General features: G+C 35.2%; 3 protein-coding genes across 3 annotated transcripts; 1 reads left to right on the top strand and 2 right to left on the bottom strand.

Moving 5' to 3' along the window:
- Positions 1-232: 232 nt before the first annotated feature.
- Positions 233-3653, bottom strand: LOC121235174 (ACT domain-containing protein ACR8-like). The gene is made up of 7 exons (XM_041131459.1): positions 3169-3653; positions 2464-2509; positions 2245-2359; positions 2028-2095; positions 1365-1931; positions 1132-1236; positions 233-1012 (listed from the first exon to the last, which is right to left on the bottom strand). Exons 1-7 carry the CDS (start codon positions 3228-3230, stop codon positions 650-652), a joined length of 1326 nt encoding a protein of 441 aa, XP_040987393.1. The 5' UTR covers positions 3231-3653; the 3' UTR covers positions 233-649.
- A 12430-nt stretch (positions 3654-16083) lies between these two features.
- Positions 16084-19423, top strand: LOC121235198 (ATP-dependent Clp protease ATP-binding subunit CLPT2, chloroplastic-like). Its single transcript, XM_041131479.1, has 5 exons — positions 16084-16418; positions 16491-16529; positions 16645-16754; positions 18046-18225; positions 19132-19423. The coding sequence occupies exons 1-5, from the start codon at positions 16177-16179 to the stop codon at positions 19287-19289; spliced, it is 729 nt and encodes a 242-aa protein (XP_040987413.1). The 5' UTR covers positions 16084-16176; the 3' UTR covers positions 19290-19423.
- A 454-nt stretch (positions 19424-19877) lies between these two features.
- LOC121235197 (protein DETOXIFICATION 56) lies at positions 19878-21572 on the bottom strand. The gene has a single exon (XM_041131478.1). It carries the CDS (start codon positions 21516-21518, stop codon positions 19998-20000), a length of 1521 nt encoding a protein of 506 aa, XP_040987412.1. The 5' UTR covers positions 21519-21572; the 3' UTR covers positions 19878-19997.
- Positions 21573-24689: the final 3117 nt, after the last annotated feature.

The raw sequence follows: 24689 nt of genomic DNA, 5'->3' as shown, positions 1-24689 counted from the left end.
ATTCAGTTTATTTAATTTAAGGAGAGGGTGGGGTGGCAAAGGGTGACGAGGGCATCCCAAAAATATAATAAATATTTGATAAAAGAAAAAAATAATAAAAATTAAAAAAAATATAAAGTGTAAAGTATGAAGAGATTATGAAGATTTATTCCAAAAAAAAAAATTCCCTCAATCAGAGAATATTCTTTAGAATATATATATAGCAGGAGAGTATAATTAAATAAAATCATCGTACAAAAAATGAAGTCAACCATTACAACTAGTAACTTAAACAAAGTCATTATGTACATATTTTGTGCTGCTTGTAACGAAACAAATGCCCTATTTTCTTCTACCTAATCTTTTTGTTTCCATCCGATCCCTTCTGCGGTACACTACCAAGCACCCTTTTTACTTTGCCACCTCTTCCCCCCTCAACATTAATTCAAAACCCTCCTCCAAATAAAGCAAAGCATAGCATTTGAAAATGGTGGAGAGGACCCCTCCCTCTCCGCCCCCACACCCTAAGTGTCTTCCTATCTATTAAACCAACCAAACCCAACCGACTATAGCAACTTCCATCACCAAATTCCCCACCTTCTCTATCTCTCTATTTTATGTACACAAAGCCCAAACCTGAAGCAAAGAAATATTAAACTACAATCCCAGATTAAGAATATGATCTGATCAATCCCAAGTTGTACAGATTCCTTCTCACTAAGCTCCCAAGTGACAACAACACGGCCCCACCGACCCCAACAGCTTGCTCTTCCCTCTCCAACTTTTCGTGACAAAGTAATGGCAATTCCTTGATTTTCAAGTTACTCAATCCGATTCTATGCCTTACAGCTTCGATCAGTTTTGGGTCTGCAGTGTTCCCAATCGCATCCGTTACATAAAAGAAGTTGAGAGCCATGTCGCTCTGCGTTGATATCTCGGCTCTTGTCACATTAAGCCCATTCTCTCGGAACGTTCTAGTTACATCGGCCAACAGCCCCCGCCTGTCCGCCGCAAATAATTCCAGCCTCACACCCTGTAAACGAAAACAAAGTAAAATCACACTCATTCATTATTACCATTCTGCTTCTGCAGGCTCATAAGAGCACACCCAAAACTCGACTAATCGAGAAATGAAACAGAACAACACAATACCTGAGAACCTCTTCTTTCAACGGCAGCTTTTAGACACTGGATTACACGTTGCCTTTCTGGTTCAGAACTAATCGGGGTCCCATCTGTGTGCCTAATATAAAATTCCTGAAACAAAAAATTAACACAACGAAAACAGTATCGTCAGGAAACTTCAGAGCTTTTCACGGTTTTGAACAGGGACTGATATTAATTGGAAACCCCAATGCTATTATTAAACATAAATATGTACGTACCAGATACGCTGCGTCTCCAGCAGCGTTGACAGTGGCATGAAAAACAACGTACTCCATGTCCGTGAGCGTACAAACAATATCGAACAGCAGCTTGGACCGGTCCTTGCACTGAACATTCACCACGGAATAACCCCTCTCGGCCCAATTCTGAACCGTTACAACCGTGGAATCAGAACCCTGATTCAAAACCGGCTTCCTCTCGTAATCACGGTCCGCGAACATCATCTGATGTAGCCTCCTCTCTGTGTGTGTGACTGCCATAGAGACAGAAGTCCTGGCACTCCGAATGTCGTTGTCGCCTTTGAGCACGTTCCTTAAACGTGCTTCGATTCGGTCTATCTTTTGCGTGTCCTCGATCGGGCACCCCGAGTCGCAGTCCTTTGCGTATATCAGTGATGCGATTCGGCCATTGTGGGTCCAAACCTTGGCCTCCACTACGTTGCATTGAAGGTCGGCAAGCACTGCAAATACCTCGGAAAGAAGACCCACCCGGTCGGTTCCGGTTAACTCCAGAGCGGTTAGGCCGTTATAGTCGTTGGTTCGACCGTAGTGAATGGTGCCCATGGACTGTAAAAACGAAAAATACCGATCAATTTCAGTTCACATGAATTGAAGAAGAACAAAAGGGGGATTGAATTAACTGTTGAATGAATTTGAAAGTACCTGCTCGATGTAGCTGATAACGCTCTCGTCCGTCAGTTTGTTTCCGTCTTGATCAGTCACATGGAAAACTGCGGCCAAAGATGAAAAAAACGTCAATCCATGTATCAGAAACTTCGTGGAAATAGCATGAACATGTTTTTAACTAAAATAAAAAGAAGACGCTAAAGCGTGCCAGAAAGTTGGCAAGGACACCATTGAAGAAGTGATTTTTTCTTACCATCCATGAACCACCTTCCATCCGAAGATATGTAAGCTTTCTTTATGGAAAGGTTCAGATCGGTGAGAACCTGCACGGCCTCTAGTAAAATTCCATGTCTTCTAGCGCTGTCAACCTGTAAATCAAGCACGAGCGAAAAACAATGATTTTAGTCACTCTATTGGGAAGCTTCTTGGTTCTTTTGGAAGATGATTTTTAAGGGTTTCGTGGAAGGCTCACCGTGACCAAAGTCGCAGTTGGGCAGACGGCATTGTCGATCACGACCCTGCGCAATGGTGGAAAGGTCAAGTCAGGGGCAAATTTTTCTGTTTTCCAAAATTTTGGAACTGCAGATAAACAGGGGTCTTTGAAAAGTCTTTGCAAGACTAAAGAATTTTCGGAGAGAAAGAAAGTGGTGGAAAAGTCAGAAAATATTTAAAACAATCAAATCAATGAATTAAATGTCGGTAGAAAACTGATGGAGTACTAAGGAGAAAACTGAATCTCGGGCGTGTTTCGAAGGGTTTTTCTAAGTTCAAATCAAATATAAAATCGCCTGATTTCAAAAAAATATAAAATCGCCTGAATTCCTACGAGTCTACGACATGCACCTTGAAACGGTAAAAAATAATTCAAACCAAATCAAAAGAAAGTCTATAGCCGGAAGGAAACATATGCAGCGAACAAAAGAACTTGTCTCTGAGGAAATCTCAATATCAAGGCCAAACCGAGAAGAAAAACGCAAAATCAGGCACAATTAAACCGGTTTTTAAAATGCCAAAACCAGAAACCCAGATAGAAAAGGTACCCACTGTTAGTTTGTGTGTGGGTGTGTTGGGAGCCGCCCGGGGGGGGGGGGGTTGTGTGACGTATGTCTCAGTGAGGGAACAAGAGGTCGAGATCCAGACCCAGAGGCTGGAATTCGAAGAAGGGAAAGGAACTGACCTGGGAGTGTTCATCCGGATGACAAGCTTCTCGTATTCGTCCACACAAGCGGGCCACTCCATCTCTATCCTTGTTTCCTTCAATTACAAGGGGAAAACAGAGGAAAAAAAACAAAGCACTGGAAGATGAAAAGCCCCTAAAGCACCGCCTCTCTCTTGAACAGTGTATTTTCAATCCTTTTATATCAGCGCACCAGAAGCTTCTCTGTGTAAAAACGACGAGATATTCGAAGAAGCAGCAAAGAAACTTCGACCCCCAAAAATAACGCTCTCTTTGGCTATTAACGAAACAAAGCCCAGAGGTGCCAGATTCCCTCAAACTCTCAATTTATTGCCCGCAAAACTTCGACCAAATCGCCGTTAACAACCCTTACAAAACTTCTCTCTCGGTGGAAGAGTCACTGATCTCTCTCTCTCTCTCTCTCTCTCTCAACACTCCAAAGCAGAAAGCACGCCTTGTTCTTAACTCTGCCTATGGGGGTGTATATGTGTGTATATATATATATATATATTATTTAATAATATCCTTTTCACGCCCCTAAGCGAAGGAAAAAGGTCGGTCTATTTCACAAAAAAAATAAAAAGAAAACGGAGCTCACAGCCTCACAATAGGGGCGCTGCCCCAAGCCTGCACGCGCTCATCCAAGTCCTTTATTTTTTTCCCCAGCCTTAAAACGACATAGATTCATTACTACATTGGCACTCCCTCCGCAAACCGTCCAACCAACCAAGGGTCACGTGTCGACCGATGGCCTATACTGGTGGTTAGTAAGTCCAGCTCGGATGCCAGACGAGCATATCAAGCGTCAGTTTGCGTGCGCTGGACTGCATAAATATTATTAGATTAGTTAAAATTAAAAGATATTTTTTATAAATATAAGAAAATTTTAATTTTTAATTATTTCATTCATATAAATTTTTATATTAGAATATTTATTTTTTTATTATATAATAATAAAATAATATAAAATAAATTTAATTTTAATTATTCACATCAAATCTCCATATTAAATTATACATTTATTCATTATATAGTAATAAATAATTAATAATTTCAAAAATATTTAATTTTTTTAATTATTAATTTATTTTATTTTATCATATTTTACTATTCTACCTATTATATATTAATTAATAATCGTATTCTTATTAAATTAATATATCACTAACTCAAATTAATATATCAATTATAATAAAATATGTGATAGAAAGAAATAGAGAGAGAAATAATTAATAAAATATGTATTTGATGAGTGTACAGTAACCTTCAAATTTAGAAAAACTTTTGAAAGTCACTGTAGCTAAATTTCAAATATTTGAAATTTAACTAATCTAATGTGAGCATATTTTACTCTCTAATAGCTAAATACTCATTGGATTTAACTTTTAGCTAATCCAATGAGAGTGCTCTTACTGAGAGACTCCCGACAAGTGCAATGTTGTTTTTTTAAGAATAGTGTTAGAGAACAGCCACTGTAGCTGTAGCTGTGCACACATTGCACACACTATGTGGTTGCATCTCATCCTTTCATTTTGTTTTTGTTTTTGTTTTTTTTTTCTTCCTCCCGCAAAACGCAGCCTCTATCTCTCTCGTCAACTCTCTCTCTCTCATCAGTGTCTCTCGCTTTCATCAACGTCTCTTTCTCTCTCTCATCTTGGTCTCTCGTCGTCACTCTCTCTCTTATCAGATCTCTCTCTCATCGGCTCTCTCTCATCTCGACTCTCTCTCTCTCATCGACTCTCCTGCTCTCTCTCCCTTCGACTCTCTCTCGCCTGCTCTCTCTCTCATTGTTTTTCTCTCTCATCACATCTCTCTTAGTTCACTAATTTTGAGTTTAAAAGATGTGAGATGTGTGGTTTAGATGATACTATATAGTGTGTGTAAAATGGCTACCACCAAATAATGGCTGCTCTCTATAATAATTTTTTTTAATGAAAAATTTTTTTCTTCATTTTTATATATTATACATTATATTTTTTTATTTTTATAAAATATGTAATTTATAAATGATGAGTATAAAAATTAAATAAGTTTAAATAGAATAAAATAAAAAATTTTAAAATTTTAAAAATTAAAAAAAGTATAGCGTATGATGTATGAAAATGATAAATAATAAAAATCTTTTTTTATAAATTTTTTTAAATCACTTTTAATATTTTATAAAAAATAGAAAATTTACCACATTATTTAAAAATATTTTTAATTATTAAATAAAAAATATATAACTAAAATAAGTTTTTTTTATCAGAACACATGCTTTTAGAGGGAAATAAAGCATTTTTTTTAAAAAGAAAATGTTAGTTGAGTCTCATTTTAATATTTTATTTAATAATTATGAAAGTAATTATTAATAAAATTATTTATATTTATATATTTTTTCTAATAATTGAAAAAATAATAATAAATTTATATATAATTTTTTTTATACATGAATATGAAGATTCGATTCTTAATTTTTTTAGTAAAATTCGATCCGAAGTATTTTTACAACAAATTTATAATTAATGATACGTTAACAGTAAACTGGCGGCCCGCTGGGACCATCCTTCCTAAAATATGTGTTAGGTAAGAGGGCGTCCTTTGATGGACGTAAAGGATCGTCCTACGTGGCGGTTCCTGGACCCCACGTAGCCCCTCGAGATGACTTTGTAATCACGCTGTGATTTTACCGACGGTCATTCATTATGGATCCGCACGTGACAACACCGTTCATATCGGCTTTTCCTCTGTCATTGTATCGGCCGGTTTTTTGTTTTGGTACTTCTCGTCGTCTCCCTGACATTTGCTCTTGCTTATAAGTTAAAACCGTTTTATTCCCATCGCAATACCCTCATGTTTCTTTACTGAAGTAACCGCCATGGAGGGCCATTGAGTAATTTACCACCAGATTCCGTTTAGCACGAGCACCTGTATAGAAGAAGATTCGAATCCTATACGTTGAAATCAATCGCGTTAATGAGTGGCATAAGAGCATAAAGCATATTCCCCCTACGTTTACTTGCCTAGAGGACAAATTAGTCATCTCATCCACCTTGATATGAACCTCTAAGATATTTTGATTTATTTATTATTATTTATTTTTAACATGGTACAGTATATGTATGTCACGTCGAATAATGATACACAACACACATATTTTACAATATATATTTTAAAATAAATATATTTTTATAGAGTAATGTTATTTTTATAAGATATTTTATAAAAATACTTTTTATTTTAAAACATAATTCTATAATATTTTATAAAAAGTAATATGTATTTTTCATTTTTCATTCACGTCACATATCCTTTTTGTTTTCTTGATTAAACTCCCACTAAATGTATGTTTGATCAACTTAGGTTTGTTTGGATTTAAAATTAAGTTAAATAAAATATTATTAGAATATTATTTATTATTATTATTATTATTAGTATTTTAAAATTTAAAAAATTTAAAAAAATTAAATTATTTATTATATTTTGTGTAAGAATTTAAAAAATTTATAATAATAAATTAAGATGAATTTACAATCTAAACCGGGCTGAATGTTTAACTTATATTTGAATAATTCATTTTCAATACTATTGTAACTCGAAAATTGAGATTTTTTACCTGAATAAACGGAATGAAAATATTATATAAACTTATAACTTGACTTCTTTTATTTTCTACGCTACTGAGATGATATGAATGAATCTGACATCTCAACTGTGTGCGTTAGAGGAACTAAACTATTAGTCACGTGAAAATTTGAAAATAGAAATTTCTTACGACAACGAACTGAACCCAAGTATCACGAAAACTTATAACCAATTATCAAAAAATGAAATATCGATTATTTCATATGAAAAGCAAAAAGAAAAATGATTATGAAATAACAAATGGTTGTCCTTGTCGATATATTGGATTTGTGCAAGAGGGATTATTATGCCACTCTATTCTTACCATCCGTCTAACATTTTTTTAATATATTTAAATATTTTTTATTCGTCTAACATTTTTTTAATATATTTAAATATTTTTTAAAATTAAAATAATTATATTTTAAATCACTTCCTGATATAATAATAATAATACCGAGCGGTATCTTTGGACGGCAGACTAGCATTAGTATTTGTGCAAAGCACAATTAGGCGCATCATTCGTAACGTTGTCGTGGAGGCACGCTTTCGGACTTATTATGTCTTCCCGCAAATCGTTTTTTTTTTTTTAATTTTTAATTCCAGATGTTAAAAACTCTCCGACACGTGTTGGACAAGGAGTAATGTCAACCCTCAACTGCTGTCATGAACCAGCAGCACGTGGGTCCCATGAACTGACCTCTCTGTCTGACTATTTCCTCTAATTACCAAAACTCAAACTGCCGTTATGTTCGGGAGGCAATTTTTTTTCTTCATTCAAGCGGTGTTGGCGGGAAGATCACGGTTTCCCGCCAAATAAGGCGGTGGTGGGTCCATGTCATCACGGATTAGATTCAGATCGATATTGCTGGAGGGAAAATTAAAAAGCAAGGTGCAGGCCCACGTGCTCGACGTGGAAAGTTTGTTGCGGTGGTGGGGCAAAATATTCGAGACCGGGAAAAACAGTGGCTTTTGGCATAGGAGAAGAAGGTCGTGTAACGTACGAGGAGAGGCCCAGAGAGTTAAAGGAGTGGCGACACGTGGGCGACAGCTCGGATGTCGGTCACAGGGCCTCAATGTAATAATAATTTAAAGAAATTCCGATATTTTTTCTTTTTGAAAATCCCGCCTTATTCTTGGGTCTCTATCCTTCGCTTTGCTTTTTTGACCGTTGTGCATTGGCGCGAAATTCGAAAACCGGATTCACACTTGGCTCGGGGATTTTGTTGTGTTGGGGGGGCGGAGAAGATTGGGATTGCGTACAGCGGCGCCGCATATCTCTCCGTGAGACACTCCGGGCATGTTTTCTGTGCAACGTGATCGGACGTGTTATTTTTTCTCTTTTTTTTTTTCCCGAACCCCATAATTTCGGATATCTTGCGGTTCTTACTTCTTACTACGGTTTGTGCCTTTTTTATGGTTTGATGGGTTTCCGCTTCATTGGCGGGTTTTGCACCTTCGAAACCAAGCTTTAGGGTCAAAGTAGATGCATGTGACAATTGACTGATTATGTGTGGCTCAAGGGAAATGTTTTTCTTATATTTGTTGATAAAAGAAAAAAAGTTGGTTAGGAGTGGTTCGGGATACTGGGCTTTGTTTGGATAATCAGTTCATCTCAATTCATCTCAACTCATTATTACAACTTTTTCAAATTCCAATACAAAATATAATAAGCAATTCAACTTTTTCAAATCTCAAAATAATAATAATATTAAAAAATAATATTCTAACAATATTTTATCATCTCAACTCAACTCAACCCAACTCACTTCAACATCTAAACGCAACCTAACTAATTACTGGTCAATCAATCCAACTCAAACTCGACTCATAAGAGAATGAAATTAGTTAGGTTTGGATTCAGAGTTTATTTCAATTCATTTACTCGTTTGTTTTCAGAGATGAGATGAGATGAGATGAGATTAAAGTTAAAAAGTTGAATAAAATATTATTAGAATATATTTTTTAATATTATTTTTATTGAGATTTGAAAAAGTTGAATTGTTTATTTTATTTTGTGTGAAGATTTAGAAAAGTTGTAATGATGAAGTGAGATGAAATAAGATGAGATGAGATGTTTCTTGAAAACAAACGAGGCCTTAATCTCATATTACTTAATCATTATAATTTTTTTTTAAATTATCACATAAAATATAATAAACAATTTAAAATTTTCAAATTTCAAGATATAATAATATTAAAAATAATATTATAATAATATTTTATTTAACTTTCATTTTAACTCGTGTCATCTCAACTCATTATCCAAACAGCACCTAAGCATATTAGACATACGCATTCCAAACCATAATGCAAAGTATAACATTTTGAAATTAATAAAATCAAGGCGTATTGGTAAATATGTCTAAGTTAAAGGTGGATAGAGATCAAGATGGGCACTATCGTCAAAATCCTTCAACCATATGATAAAACTGGGTAATATATATATATATATATATAATTATCAGGTACGCGATGATCATGTCAATTTTAAAAAAATATCTTTTAGCTTTTTGATAGAGATTTCATTAATCTTATGCTTTCGATATTCTGATTTATAAGTTGTTGGAAGATACATCTTAGAACTCGACTGTGGTCACCTTCTCGAGCTCTTATTTATGAAAATTAATCAAACGACTGGTGTTCATAAACGTGGTTGAGCTGAGGATCAATTAAGGCTTCACAAATTTTTGCCTAGTTTTTAATTCAAATATAGATAAACTATTTTGATCTATATTTGGTATGATAACGTGGCGGACCAAATCCCATATTACTTTCACTATTTTTATATTGAATGATGATTTCATGGAGCTCCAATTATAATGTTGTTTTGTCCTTTTAGATCAGTAGAAACTCATATTACTCAGCTTTTCTAGATGATGAATGTAAAAGAACTTAGTATTGAGAGAAAAGGTTTTCTTCATCTCATTTCATGTTCTGTACATGTATATGTATTAAAGTTGTAGATAAACTATACAAGGTAACTTAATCTATACAAGGTAACAAGTCAACATTAGACTTCTATCCATTACAAGAGATCAATATGTTGATATGGTGGTGCTAATATCCTAGAGACTTGAATGATGATTGATCTGCATTGTTTGCATTTGATTTGTCATTTTGATTTCCTTCCTTAACAGAATGATCGGGTTATATTTGTTGAGCTATATATTTCACATTGCATCCTAAATTATAAATTTGAAATTCAAATCGAAATTTAATGAAGTGACACTATCATATTGGTTGATTCACCGGGCTGTATATATGCAAGTAATGATAAATGATTGGTGCACCAACTCATGATATGAAGATCACTAATATTTGAGCAGAATATTGCATGCACAATAAAAACAAGTAAATGATTGGAGACAAATTGTATACACAAAACAAATAAATTATATGAATGTCGGCCAATACTTGCGTACATCATGATAACCTGAATGCAAAGTAAACTACTTATAACTTAAGCACTTTTGACATTTTAAAGTCAGACCTAAACAACGTTAATTTTTAATTTGTTTCAAACTCAATGGATTGATGTTTATAGTACATGATCGAAGATTATATAACGATGGATCGACTTTTTTTTGTTTTTGTTTTTGTCAACATGGAATTTGACTTTAATCTTGAATTCGGTATTGGAAGATGATCATGCATGCATGGGTGTCTGCTTCATGGGTAGCATGTTGCTTCACTCTATGTAACTATATATCGTGCAGAGCATATATATATATATATATATATATATATATATATATATATATATATATATATATATATATATATGTATACAAATCAAAACAAAATTATATATAATTTCATAGAAATAGGAAGGCTTGTTAGAAGTTGTTTTTATGGTTTTTTTTTTTTTTTTTTTTTGGGTTGGTTTTGACATTTGGTTTTGGGTTAGTTGCTAGTGTTTATCTTGTAAACCCTCAAGTGTATTGATGTTACCACGGTATTCCTCCGCTATAAGTAAGGGTTTTTATTAATAAAATTGGGACGAGACCGCTATGTGTGTGGCTACCGGCTTTTTTTAAAATAAATAAATTTCATAGAAATAGGAAATTCTGATCCTTAATTTGAAGGTTGCACGTACCGTCGATCGGCACCATCCAATTAATATATAATCGCAATTAACAGGTTACTAAATCAAGTCTGCCAGCTGGTGAATATGATATTTCTCAAAGCATTTCGCTTTAAATTTGTTGTCATGAACGAATGCTTAAGACGTGGACAGGCCTTAATTAAAGGTTTTCAACCTGTCCAAGATGTGGAAATGTCGAAATCGAAAGGTGAACAAACAACTGATCACAAGCCTAGCTTGATCACCTAAATGTGAACATATATAATTACATATATTTCTACTTAATTTTCTCATCATGTACTAATTGTCTTGCAAAGGGGAAGAAATTTCGACTTCGAATACGGAATTGTCAATTTGATGATCATATTATTGTTTTTAATATTAGTCTTTTTGTCAAAAGCAATACTAAACATATATATAACATGGAATAGGAATTGCTGATTGATCAACGTATTCCAATATCGGTTGTGTTACACTTTATCTTTAGAAATTTGAGCATTTCATAGTACATGACATGAGTGATGAGTCTCACGTAAATCCAATCAATTGAGATATTACATGATAATGCAGGTAAGATTTCCTGTCTGGAATAAGATTGATTGTGTATGCAGCTTGCTGCTTGTTAATTTGACATCATGTACGTACGTGAGGCACAATTAAAGATATATATCCTGACCTATTTTAAAGTCGAAGAGGAAGTAGGAACTAGCTAGCTAGCTGATCATCTACCAGATCGAGTATATACATACCATGCATGCCGATAATAATTCCAAGTTTTTGAAGGCTAAAAACTGATCATAATTATGTTGTTTGGTGACAATTATAAGTAGCAGTTTCCCATCACCTTTTAGGGTTTCGGTTCCACATAACCATCACAAAGATGCTAGCAGTTTCATCCGCCCAGCTGGATAACACCTTCTCAAAAACTAAAAATTAAATTCGTTCATTTTAGTTAGATTGAAGTGACTTAGAAGATAATGATGAGTAGATTTTTGGCGGTGCATGTTTTTGACAGGTGAGAGGTGGCCTTTCGGGGGACCTTTTCGGCTTCCTTTCAAAGGACACATGATATATCTATCTGGGGTCGACACTCTTCAATTAGCGGCCCCAAAGATGGAGAAAAAGGATTTGCCCCATGCCACCATATCGCCTTTCTTCTAAATTTACCCATTTTTAGATAGGGGTGTAAATTTAAATCGAAAAATTGAAAAATCAGATTGGATTGAACCGGATCAGACCAGTTGATCCGATTTTAAACCGGTCCGATCTGGAACCGATTCCTATATGAAAACCGGTCAAAATCGGTTCGATTTCGGTTCCGTAATTTCCAGAACCGGATCGGTTGAAAAAAATACATATATAAAAATTAATTTTATATATTATACAAAATATTTATATATATAAATTTTATACATAATATATAATTACATGTTAAATTTTTATATATAATATATAATTATATATCATATATGAAATAATTTCATATTATAATTTATAAATTATAATATAAAATGTTAATCTTAAATATGAACATTTGTAATTTTTTTGATCATATGTTATTAATATAATTATATATAAGATAATTTTATTGTAATTTATAAAATAAAAGTTTAATCTTAAAGATGAAAATTTAATTGATCATATGCTTTAAACGTAATATATATATATATTAAATTATTAATAACATTTTATTATAAGAAGTAATAATTTATTATATATTTTTTACATTTAAAAAAAATCGGAAAACCAGATCGGACCGGACCGGAAACCGGTAAAACCGGATGTATCGGTTTAGGAAGGTAATCGGAACGTAATCGGTTTTGAAAAATAAAAGACCGGTACATACCGGTTCGGTTCTAAATTTTATCCAAAATCGGACCGGACCGAACCGGTTACACTCCTATCCCTAAATTTGCCGACATGCACCTACCAAAGAATATAAAAAAAAATATATTTGAAAAAAATGAATATATATATATATATATATATATATATATTTATATGATTCACAGGGCCGGCAGACAAATTTTCTTTTTCTTTTTTTTTTTTTTTTTTCCAAAAAAGTCTTGATTTATTTGTTACTAAAATTGCCTTTAGTATTACTCGATCGCTATAAGCGTAGGAAAATAATTTGCCCAATTAGCAAATTATAGGGTTTACTTACTATATTTATTTAATTTAATTCCCCTAATTATTTGTTAGCTCGATGAAAGCAATATCAAGCTAGCTAGCTAGCTAGGTATAACCTTTTATTAATGCCCTCATCTAATAGGTATGGAGATGATATGGGTGTGGTGAGTTCTCCATCCATCTTCTTTAGAATTTGGATGTTTTAGCTAGCTAGGTCGACTATGAAGAATTACTTATATTATATATGTGACTCATTTTATATTTATGATAAAATAATAATAATAATAATAAGAGAATAAAAGAAACATGGAAAGTAGAAAAGGAGCTAGCTAGCTAGGAAATTAAGGTTGAGCCCTAATTATATATATATATATCCTCTATATATTCATAGCTATGAGTTTTCATGATAGTTTTTGAGCTGAGACATGTCAATGACCAGTATTCTTGTTTCATCCCAAGAACTAGATGCAATAAAAAGTTTGATTAAAAAGGGAAATGATGAACGAAAGAGGAAAAATCAGAACTTAATTTTCTACGTTATCTCGATCATGGATTGCCAACACGCGACTTCTTTAGATCAGATACTGATTTGCCGACACTGACCAAACATAAAAGTGATTTGTCATCTTATATATAATTTAAGGAAAATTAATTAAACCTTTTTAGAACACAATGAGAAGTACCCTTCTAATTAGGTTTTAAGCTGCCTCTCTGTTATATATGTTCTCGAAGTCAACTGTAATTACCATTAGATCAGTAATTGAATACTTAATGAGACATTGACACAATTGGAATCTGTGACCTAATGATGCTGTGTTTTTTTCTTTTTGTCAAACCCCAAATACCTGTATGCAGGTAGACGGATACAACTAATTTGCATTATTAAAAGCTACTCTCTTTTCTAAGCAACAAAATCTAGACTGAGATTTTCCTTTTCACCGACTCGCCACCCAGACGTGTTTTACGTAATGGCTGAGATCATTCAGAAAACGATTTACAAATTTGCAGCAATTTGGTCAAAATAAGCTCAAAAAATTACTCACTCTGGTAATTAACCCAAAAGATGAAAATAAGAAAAAAAAAAAAAAAGATCGTGAAAAAGTCAAAAAGGGGCGTCATTATCATGAGCCTCGCTTACTGCACAAGGGCACATGCGAAGCTTGTATTTGGGACCCATGCCATGCACCAGATTGGAGTTTTGCTTGGCGCTGCTGCCTATGATGCATAGATTTTCGAAGTTCCTCTACTTTTACATATCTTTCTTCCTGCTGACTTTGACCACTGGGATAGATGCATTAAAGATGTCAAAGATCTAATTTGACCATTCAGACATCTCATTCTCTGTGTTAAGCCTCCTCAATCTGCTGCAACATGTTGCGGAGGGGGTGATCTTCCACAGCCGGTCGGCTGATGGTTATCATGTGCAGTGGGGTACGACGTACAGATACCATTTTGTGAAGAATCTCTTCTACTTGGTGTTGACTCCTGCCTTCGCCTAAGAGGTTCAAAGTGTCCCACAATGTTTGATTTAGTTGCCTGATCACCTCCATGCCTGCTCACATGATACCACATGATCTTGCAGTAAAGTTCGTCCCTGACTAATTTTCTGGATGTTGGCGGGCATGGCTAGCTGAAGACCCAGTTGGGTTAGCTACTTAGCTTCATGGTGTAAATTTGAGGTCCTGGCTTTTAAACTGAGGGAAGGTTTGAATATTGAGACTATGTTTGGATGTTGAGTTAAGTTGACTTCTCTGTAAATAGTAGTGAGTTGAGATGATAGAGTGAGTTATGTGGAGTCCACTTAAGATGAATTTATATGTGTTTGGATATTAAGATGAGTTTAGATGTATTTATGAGAAATTAAAAAATATTATGGGTCCTGCGTGTAAAGAGGTACTGAGTTGAAAAATGTTACGAGTCTCACATATAAAGAGATTTTGAGTTGAGATAAGTGTAGTGATTTGAGAGTTGTGTGTTTGGATGTTAGAAGAGGTCTAAATCTGAACCGAACTCTCAATGAACTAAACGCAGCCTGAGTTGGGATGAGATGAAATTTGAAAGTTGAATAAAATATTATTAGAATATAATTTTTTAACATTATTTTTATTTTGAAATTTAAAAAAATTAAATTATTTATTATATTTTATGTAAAATTTTGAAAAAATTATAAAGATTAGATGATATAAGATGAGATGAATTAAGAGACTCTCTCAATCCAAACAAGGGTTAGTGATCTCTATCTATCTACTTTAATCGGCCCTTTTCATGATCCATAGAATTGTTGTTACATTTGAAGGAATGCCAAAGAAGGGAGGAGCGCCTAGGGATCAGCTACGACTCTGTGAATGAATCTAATAGGGACGCATTATTTCCTTCACCATCTGAGTGTCCGTATCTGAAATAAAATGAAGTATCAAGTTTTTCCGTTCTCGGAGGATGGCTGCATGCATAGAACTTTGTTCTGAAAACAAAAAACAGATAATAGAAATTTCCCTTGCGTGACAAAGATTATAAATGCTACCCTTTTAACTTAAAATATTTTATCATTCCTCGCACTAATTGACTTGTCACATTTTAAGTAGCTTTTCATTTAATATATTTGATTTCTGAAATCACATAAAATGTACAATCTCATTATAAAAAAAAATGACTTGTCAAACTCCATAAATCTTTTGAAAAAAAAGTAAGAATCAACTTAAAAAATTAAATTTTTTTAAGAAATCTCAATTTTTTTTTAAATGACTTCACGTCCTGAAATTACACATCTATTTTTTCTTTTATACATGGAGAGGGTTATTCAATCCTTACTTCTCTTAATGAAAAATCAAGATGTTGTCAATTAATTAAAGGATCTTGGCGAAATTACACTGCTATTACTCGTATACTTGGCCAGGATAATTTATATTGGGTTATTTGGTATTCTCTTCTTGTTCTAAGCAATTCCAGGCCCAGGCCCAGGCCCATGGTGTCAGATTGTTGGAACTCCTTTTGTCTAGCCCTCGAAACAGTCCCATGCAGATTTGCTTCGAGCCCACTCAGCCCAAACTGTATGACCAAGTACAAATATTGCTGGACGAGTCACGAAATCCACTAACACGTCGTCGTTTTCTAGGCGACCCAATTCTCTACTCTATCCACGATTCGGTAGCTGCTCGCACCATCTCGCGACTCGCAGTGTTCTTGTGAAAATGGCTTCTCGCACCATCTCGAAGTTTCCAGTAAGGACAGCTCAATTCTCAGACTCCGATAGCAGAAGACGATTCGACCTTCATCCCTCGCGTCTGGTTCGGGCCCTCAGGCTCAGACAACATGGTCTGCCTCACCCATGGCTCGGCACCAACACTCTCTCGCTTCAGTCCTCCAATATCAGACCCTCCGTACTAAAACGCCGACCCGTCTCTGCCACGGTATCGTTCAGCCTCCCCACTGCGTAAGTCTTTGGAAAAACTTTCCCGGTTTTGGATGACCCAAACTGTTGTTTCAGATTCTTCTGATTTTGCAGAAACCCAGAGAGACTTTCCTCGACTGAAAAAGTTCCCAAGTGAGTTTAGTTAAAATTTTCTTTGGATTTTAGATTTTGGGGTTTTCTTTTCTCCCGCTTTTTATTCGTTGGTGGCTTGGTGGGGATTGAACATTTGAGTGGGTGACTGGAGCAGATGGTCTAGGAGGGCAATCAAGTCATTTGCTATGGGGGAGTTGGAAGCAAGGAAGGTCAAGTACCCAACTACCGGGACTGAAGCCCTTCTCATGGGGATTCTCATTGAGGGTACGGAGCTCCATTCATCTTAGTGGTTTTTGTTTTTCTTCTTTCTCTAATATTGCTAATAGCATAAACTATAATGATGCTTTGTTACGATTCTACATGACTAAGTATGGGATTGATTGGTGGTTTATAAGCCCCTAGGTGCACTTCCCTTGTAAACTAGTTTTCAAGGGCGAGTCTATCTAGTGAGTTCATAACAAATGGAATCAGAGCCACTCCACGTCTATGACCATGGTGCGATGGTTGTAATCGTGTGGTACGGGAGGTGATGCTGGTATGGCAGTGTTCGTCTACGGCTAGGAAAGACCTAGCGCACAGCCAGCCCTTGTGAGCACGGGACTGCCGTGGACGTCGGATGCGGAGCTTGGTAGTTGTTACAATCCCACATCGACTAAGTATGAGATTGATTGATGGTTTATAAGCTTCTAGGTACCCTTCTCTTGTAAGCCGTTTTTTAAGAGTGAGTTCTACCTAGTGGGTTCATAACATGCTTCCAGCAATTCCGAAATTTCTGTAGATAAAGAAATTGCAGTTAAACTGGAAACATGAAGGTGTTGTGAATCTTGTGATGAATTGAGTTAGAGTACTTGATGATTCTGAGATGATTTTTTCGATTATATTATGATGTTGTCCTGAGACTAATGAGGTGTGAGAAGTTGGAATGATATGCTAGATTCCATTCCCTCTAGTCCTATCATATTTTAGGTGAACTAGAGCCTTTCCGAGTCACAATCTAATGCATGTTTTTCTAAAGGTTATTAGTACCTTGCCCTCTACTTTCGTATGGGTGTAGAAAATGCTATTTGAGCTCGAGTTCTTTGGCTTTATCATAATGTGGGAGCACCTGTTAGATACAAAAGATACAAAGCAGGTCTGAGACCTGCCCATTTAGCCAAGTGGTACCTTCCCCCATGTTGAAATGGGATGTCTTACATTGACACAGGAGAAAGAAAATGAAAATTATACATACATAACCATTTTACAATTCTTTTTGCAACTCTGTTTTAAATCGAGGGCACTTTTGTTAAAAAGGGTTGTTTGTGTCATTACTCAAGAGAAAAAAGGCTTTTCTCCTGCCTCACATTTTCAATTCATCTTGGGCCTTTTCACTTACATTTCTTTCCTCCTGTTTTACGACTGGATCCACACCTCTTTTATTGATGGGACTGCTGCTATCTTAGTCCTTAGACATTAAAACCTTACACCTTCATTACCACCATTTATTGTCTCCTATAGATACAATAATTCTGTGGTTATTATGCACTGCATTGAATCCTTTCCTTTGCGCTAACAGGAACTAGTTTGGCTTCAAAGTTTTTGCGGGCAAATGGAATTACACTTTTCAAGGTTCGTGAAGAAACAATCAAGTTACTTGGGAAAGCTGACATGTATTTTTTCAGTCCTGAGCATCCTCCACTAACTGAAGCAGCTCTAAGGGCCCTTGACTGGGCTATTGATCAGAAGCTAAAATCTGGTATGTTCCTGCTGATTGAGTGTTCTTTTAATTAGTTTTATAATTTCTATATGCTGTAGTTAAGAACATAAAAAACCTTTTATTCAAGGTGTTAGGGCGACACTAGGACTTGGCACCTTGAGGCTTTTGTTGCCTTTGACAATGACAACACTGTAGGTTCGAAAATCTTTATATCATTTTGGGGTCATTAACTACTAATGTCATTACTATCATATTCATGTCATTGGAGCTTAGTTGGTTTTTATGTTTCAGGCTAGCTTGCCATATGAAGTATCAATCATGGGAGACTTCTAGTTTAGGACTATTTCTGATTTCAGTATCATTTTAGATCTATTCTCTATGAATCTTAGTTTTATTAATTTGAAAGCAACATCATAGTTGTTTCCATGAAATGTGTGTGTGTGTGTGTGTATGTGTTGAGAAAAGAGACAAAAACACGAGTATGCATCATTGTTCCAAATGACTCCATTGAATTTTATAAGAAATCGAGGATAATAACGTTTTACATGTAATGGACAATGTAGAGACTGGGATTTCATTACCAAGCGAGTGTTAAGTGGTCTTTTAACTAAGACTTCTAAGTTTTACCGTCGTTTGTGAGATAGCTGCCGCATTATCTTGTTTATACAACAGTAACTCATACTGATACATAATAGTTATAACATCTTGCAAAGGGACTGTGCACCTCTGGGATTAGTTGGGATTTTTTTCCAGACAAAAGTGCCGATAAAAAAAAAAATTATGACGTCCCTAACTAGTATACATCATAGTTCTTTGTATTGCAGACAGCTTTGTGTGCCTCATATTTTTTTGGAATTCCTTATTCAAGTGCTGCATCACTTGATGATTCCTATTTTCCCAAATCATAGTTCTCGAAACATGCTGCTTGATAATCATGATATGCAGGTGATAGCGGGGAAGTTGCGACGTCTGATCTGCTTCTTGGCATATGGTCGGAAGTTGAATCGCCAGGTCATAAGATTATGGCTACCCTTGGCTTCACTGATGAGAAAGCCAAAGAACTAAAGTCTTTAAGTTCTGAAGCTGGACCTGTTGATGATTGATACACTCATTCGACACGCTTGTTGTTGTTACTATTAATGTAATTCTGTTTTATCAATGGTGGATCAGTGATTCCGCATGTCCTTTGAAGTTGCGAGTTCTTTCATGAATACATATTCATTAGGTTAGGACGTCACAGATTGCTTCCATGTTGAGCATGCCTATGTAAGTTGTCCTCCCTATGGATACGATTTAATTGAATGATTGTTTCCAATGTCCTAAATTGCAAGCCAAGTTGTTAGGTGACAAGTTGCTTAGAGCATGTTGTGGTGCTCATCCTTGCCAGCTAGATTGTTATGATACCACATGTCCTTTGAAGTTGCGAGTTCTTTCATGAATACATATTCATCAGGTTAGGACTTCACAGATTGCTTCCCTGTTGAGCATGCCTATGTAAGTTGTCCTCCCTATGGATACGATTTAATTGAATGATTGTTTCCAATGTCCTAAATTGCAAGCCAAGTTGTTAGGTGACAAGTTGCTTAGAGCATGTTGTGGTGCTCATCCTTGCCAGCTAGATTGTTATGATAATCAACGTTTTTGGTTGTCGTCGCTTGCTGGCCCGAAGTTTCATTTCTAAATGTGCTTCCTTAAAGGAAATTTCTTAACTTGTAATTTTTTACATTGAACCTATTCAACTGGTGCTTTCCAGCATGTCTGATGGTAGAGACGTTCATAAATCATAATACAAATACTTTTTAACGTTGTTCTCATATTTGAGCATTACTTGTAGTTTCAATGCTTCTGTGATTTCCATCTACCCTAACAATGTCCCTATCGCATGCAAGTGTTTGTGCCTTGCCCGCTTCTTCGTCCCAGTCAATCCTTGTAACAAAGATCAACAGCAAAACCAAACAGGTTACTATCCCGACCAAGAATCCTATCAACAACCCACCAAGTCCAAGTGCGGCCTTGAAAGCTAAAACCACACCCAAAGGCAGGGCAAGAAGGTAGAATCCACCAAGATTGGCATACAGTCCCAAACATGGCCTAGCTGTCCCACGGACAATTCCGCCACATACTGCTAGTGGGAAATTCACAACTTCCACCAAAGCCATAAGCAGCATGGACTTCTTTACACCTCTTATAATCCCCTTATCATGGCTAAACAGGGGCCCCCAGATTCCCCTCGCTGCAACCATCACCACGCCACCTATGCAACCTGAGACAATGCTCACCGCTAGAGACACATAGGCTGACCGGTAAGCAGTGGCGGCTTGGTTTGCACCAAGCTCATTTGACACACGGGTGGATACAGAGGTGGCTAGTGATAGCATCACAGAGTATAGCAAATAGTCGAAGTTCAGCACGATGGCTAGCACTCCAACTGCCTGCTTGGCATTTGCTAGCCGTCCAGTGAGCAAGAATAAAATCTCATAACACCACCATTCAAGGCAGGTAGTGAGGCAGCATGGCCCGCAGAGCTTGAGCAACGTGAGCCAGTCACTAATGCCTTGGTCCCACCATCCTCCTTCCTTCCACCTTCTCTCTTTGCTATTTTCAATCATAAACACATACAAGGCAAGTGGAATCACCACCAGGAGATCAGTGATCCAAACTGACATCGAAACTCCTTCAAGACCCTTGGCTTTTGCAAGTAATATGTTGATGGGTACGTGAAAACATAACGCCAGAACCGAGCTAAACATTATAGGAACCGTTATGCCCTGTGAGCTCAAGTAGGCTTTGAGCGGACAGAGAAATGAAGTTATTACCAAGTCAGGGAGGAGATACAACAGATAGGTCTTCGCGACAATTGAAATGTCTTTTTGTTGACCAAAATAAATGAGAAGCTTATCAACGTTGAGCCAGAAGAACGCTATAGGTAGTGTTGCTAGTAGTAACAAGAAGATTGCCATGAGAAGGATCTTGTGAAGGAGTTTGAAGTTTTTGGCTCCGTAAGCTTGACCACATATGGGTTCCATGGCGCCACAGAGCCCGTTCATGACAGAGAAACCTGTGACATTAGCGAATGTAAACCCTAGTGCTCCACCTGCTAGTCTGAGCTCCCCAAGCCTGCCTAAAAATGCTGTTGTGATCGCTAGCTTTGCAAACCATGCTAAATTCATTGCTACCAAGGGAAGGGCAATTTTCCTCTGCACTTTTAGCTCCAAAAGCAAAATCCCTGCAAAGCCGGCTGGCCATTTTTGAACTGGAGGTGGTGGAGATGAAGGTGGCTGAAAAGTTTTCTCACTGGGTACTCCCTCTTCCAATTTCAGGATTGCAGACATTATTGCTCGGCAGAATGGCTTGGTGGGTTTGCTCCAGACATATATATATATATATATGTTTTATATATTGGTGAAAGATGAGAACTTGGGTTATTATTATAAGCAAAAGATAATTATGTTTGAGTGCCTGGGTTTCGTGAGGAGTTTGTTCTCTAAAGGAGCAGATTGGTGGGCTTTTGTAACGGCCAATCAAGGAAGAGAGAGGGCCGGTGGTGGATTTTCATAGTGCGTGATGAGAATGCAAGGGCAAATTGATGTTTGCCTACTTAAAAACAAGAGAGCCATTTCATGCTTATAAATCCCATCCAGACTCAGATGTTGCCCCCAATTTGGTATCATTTTGGCCTTGGAAAAAGTAGAGAAAATCAAAAAGAAACTGAGCGTAGCGCATTCGATCCGTACGTGTCTCTCTCCATTTATTGAATATTTGAGAATGAGTGAATATAAATAGAGAAATGATAGTTGCAATTATAAGTACGCAAGTGTCGTGCAATCACTTTAAAAAAAGGAATAAATATGAAACTTACATGAAAAGAAATTAATTTTTTAATAGTGAATTTCACTCTTTTTCAAAGTGACTGCATGACGCTTACACACTCCACGACTTTATGTAGCAATATTACTCATATAAATAATATAGAGAAGTAATATATATATATATATATATATATATATATATATATATATAAAATACAAGATGCAAGTGTTTTTAAGATCAGGTGAATAAAATATAAAACGCGAGACTTTTCTGCAAAATTTGAAATTAAAGTTCGAATTTTGAAGAACCGGATGCTAATGCTCTTCGCTTCCACTTTAATTAATTCTCCGGTTCGATCGTCTCATTCTCTATTTATTATTCATGTTATAAGAAGATACGAATGGCCTAAAATTCCCTTTCCAGATACCTTTTGCCACGATAGAATATGGGGTGGCTGGATTTGATTTAGAAGGCATGAATGATATGATCAGCTAATGATGCTGTTGCATGCATGTCCGGCATGCAGCTTCTGAGCCATGACAAATCGGCCAATGTACCTCATGACCATCATCGATCGATGGAGAGACATGATCGATCGAGATCAGGACTGATTGCTAGGACCTACTCAGGCTTGGTCCCGTTGGATGCCGATCAAGAATACAATTGCCGATCGAGGAATTATCAAGCTTGAGTCATGCGCCTGATCTATTTACATCGACTCTGATTGAATTTAGTTTCTTGTACACGTGTTCATTACGATGAAGTTGCACGAGCTTCTAGTATTGCATTCTTTATGCAGATTTGGTACATGATGTTAATTAGTTGATGATGATCATGATGAATAAGAATCTAATCTTTCATAAGTGAGGATCCAAATTTCTAGCGATATAGATGGGGGAATTAGTATCAATCCGAGGAAACATTTATATATATATATATATATATATATATATATATATATATATATAAAGAGTATTTTAAGTGCAACGTTCTTGCAAGGTTTGAGAATGTACCGCGTATGAATTGTGAATTGTGTAATATACTCCATATATATAGAAAAGATATTGCAATTGTAAATTGTGTAACCGCCACGTAATCGATTTGAAAAAAAATGAATAAAATATGAGATCTATATGAAAAAATTAATTTTTTAAGAGAAAAATATTTGTAACCGTGAATTGTATTACCAGTGCGTAATCGTTTTGAAAAAAGTAAATAAAACATGAGACCTAAATGAAAAAAAAGTTAATTTTTTAATAGTGGATCTTACTCTTTTTCAAAGTGATTATGTAGTGTTTACGCACTTTATAGTTATATGTAGAATTACTCATTTTTTAATAGTAGATCCTACTATTTTTCAAAAAAAATTATGCAACATTTACACATTTTACGATTGTATGTAGACTTATATATATATATATAATATATGAATATTGTTACAACAAATTTAGTGCAACTTTAACAGAAATAAGATATTTCGTTTGTCAGGTGGTAGTGAGTAATTTTACATACAACCGTGAAATACGTAAACGTTACATAATCATTTTAAAAAAAAATAAGATCTATTATTAAAAATTAATTTTTTTACGTAAATACTATATTTTATTTATTTATTTAAAAATAATTATACAATAGTTATATAATTTACAATTATAAATCTCTGGTGTTATGATGCAGAAACGCAAAGGTAGTAACAGAAACGCGCAAAGGTAGTAACAGAAACGCAAAGGTAGATCATCAGGCATGCATGATGCAGCTGCTTTTTTTTATCCACGTTCACTTTTCAATACAAAAAAGGTCGATGTCTGCCACCAGTACTCTCTGTACGCGTTGTAAAGTGGAAGTGGCAGTCGACAGTGATAAGGTTGGGCGAGATAGATCGGTCCAAATGCCCACTAGGGTCTACAATATAAAATTACGAGAATTCTATGCATGCAGAATCCTTACGCAACACATATCCATCTAATCAATATACTTGATAATATGAAAAATTTATAAGAAATCTTCATACATGATAGTATTTCGATAAAGAAATACATTAGTTAGTCAAAAAATTTTTTTATAAAAATAAATTTATATACTGTCATAATTTGATGGGTTATATATTAGATTATAAGATTATTTTTATTATGAAATAGATCTAATTAATTTATCATATAAAATCATGTTAATTTATAAATTTATTTTTATTAAATTTTTTTTTTATAATTGTAACACTTTTTATTTCGTTATAAAGTCCCATCACGATCCAATTATCCTATACATATATATATATATACATATAAACAACTGTATAGATAATATTCTATATATATATATATATATATATATATATAATTTCCGCATGCAGCTCTATTTCCCTTCTTTAAATTAATCTGAATTCCGTCGAATTTTCCCCTAGTTTTCACAAGGAATCGACTTTTGAATTTGTTTTGTCAAATACCTATCACAATGAATGTCATTATAAAGTACTTTTAGTGGAATATCATGGTGCTCCTCTTTACTTTGTTCCGCCAATAAAGCTAGCTAGCTGGGTGCTTAATTAATGAACATATTTTATTATAAAGACCAGTACATATATATATATACAAAAATGACGTATGTACACGCGTAATTAAACACTATAAATAAATTATTTATTTATGATCAATTACATTTTATGAAAATAATTATTTTATATTAAAATGAATCTG

The sequence above is a fragment of the Juglans microcarpa x Juglans regia genome, chromosome 6D (assembly GCF_004785595.1).
Source record: "Juglans microcarpa x Juglans regia isolate MS1-56 chromosome 6D, Jm3101_v1.0, whole genome shotgun sequence".
Taxonomy (NCBI): domain Eukaryota; kingdom Viridiplantae; phylum Streptophyta; class Magnoliopsida; order Fagales; family Juglandaceae; genus Juglans; species Juglans microcarpa x Juglans regia.
Note: the sequence above shows the minus strand (reverse complement) of the source record. Positions and strands in the feature narration are given on the sequence as shown.

Coding starts and splice junctions, on each gene's coding strand:
- LOC121235174 (XM_041131459.1), bottom strand. CDS start 3,230: ATGGAGTGGCCCGCTTGTGTGGACGAATACGAGAAGCTTGTCATCCGG. Junction 2,360..2,463: donor CAACTGCGACTTTGGTCACG/GTGAGCCTTCCA, acceptor CTTGATTTACAG/GTTGACAGCGCTAGAAGACA. Junction 1,013..1,131: donor TTGAAAGAAGAGGTTCTCAG/GTATTGTGTTGT, acceptor TTTCGTTTACAG/GGTGTGAGGCTGGAATTATT.
- LOC121235198 (XM_041131479.1), top strand. CDS start 16,177: ATGGCTTCTCGCACCATCTCGAAGTTTCCAGTAAGGACAGCTCAATTC. Junction 16,419..16,490: donor TCGTTCAGCCTCCCCACTGC/GTAAGTCTTTGG, acceptor CTGATTTTGCAG/AAACCCAGAGAGACTTTCCT. Junction 18,226..19,131: donor TGATCAGAAGCTAAAATCTG/GTATGTTCCTGC, acceptor CATGATATGCAG/GTGATAGCGGGGAAGTTGCG.
- LOC121235197 (XM_041131478.1), bottom strand. CDS start 21,518: ATGTCTGCAATCCTGAAATTGGAAGAGGGAGTACCCAGTGAGAAAACT.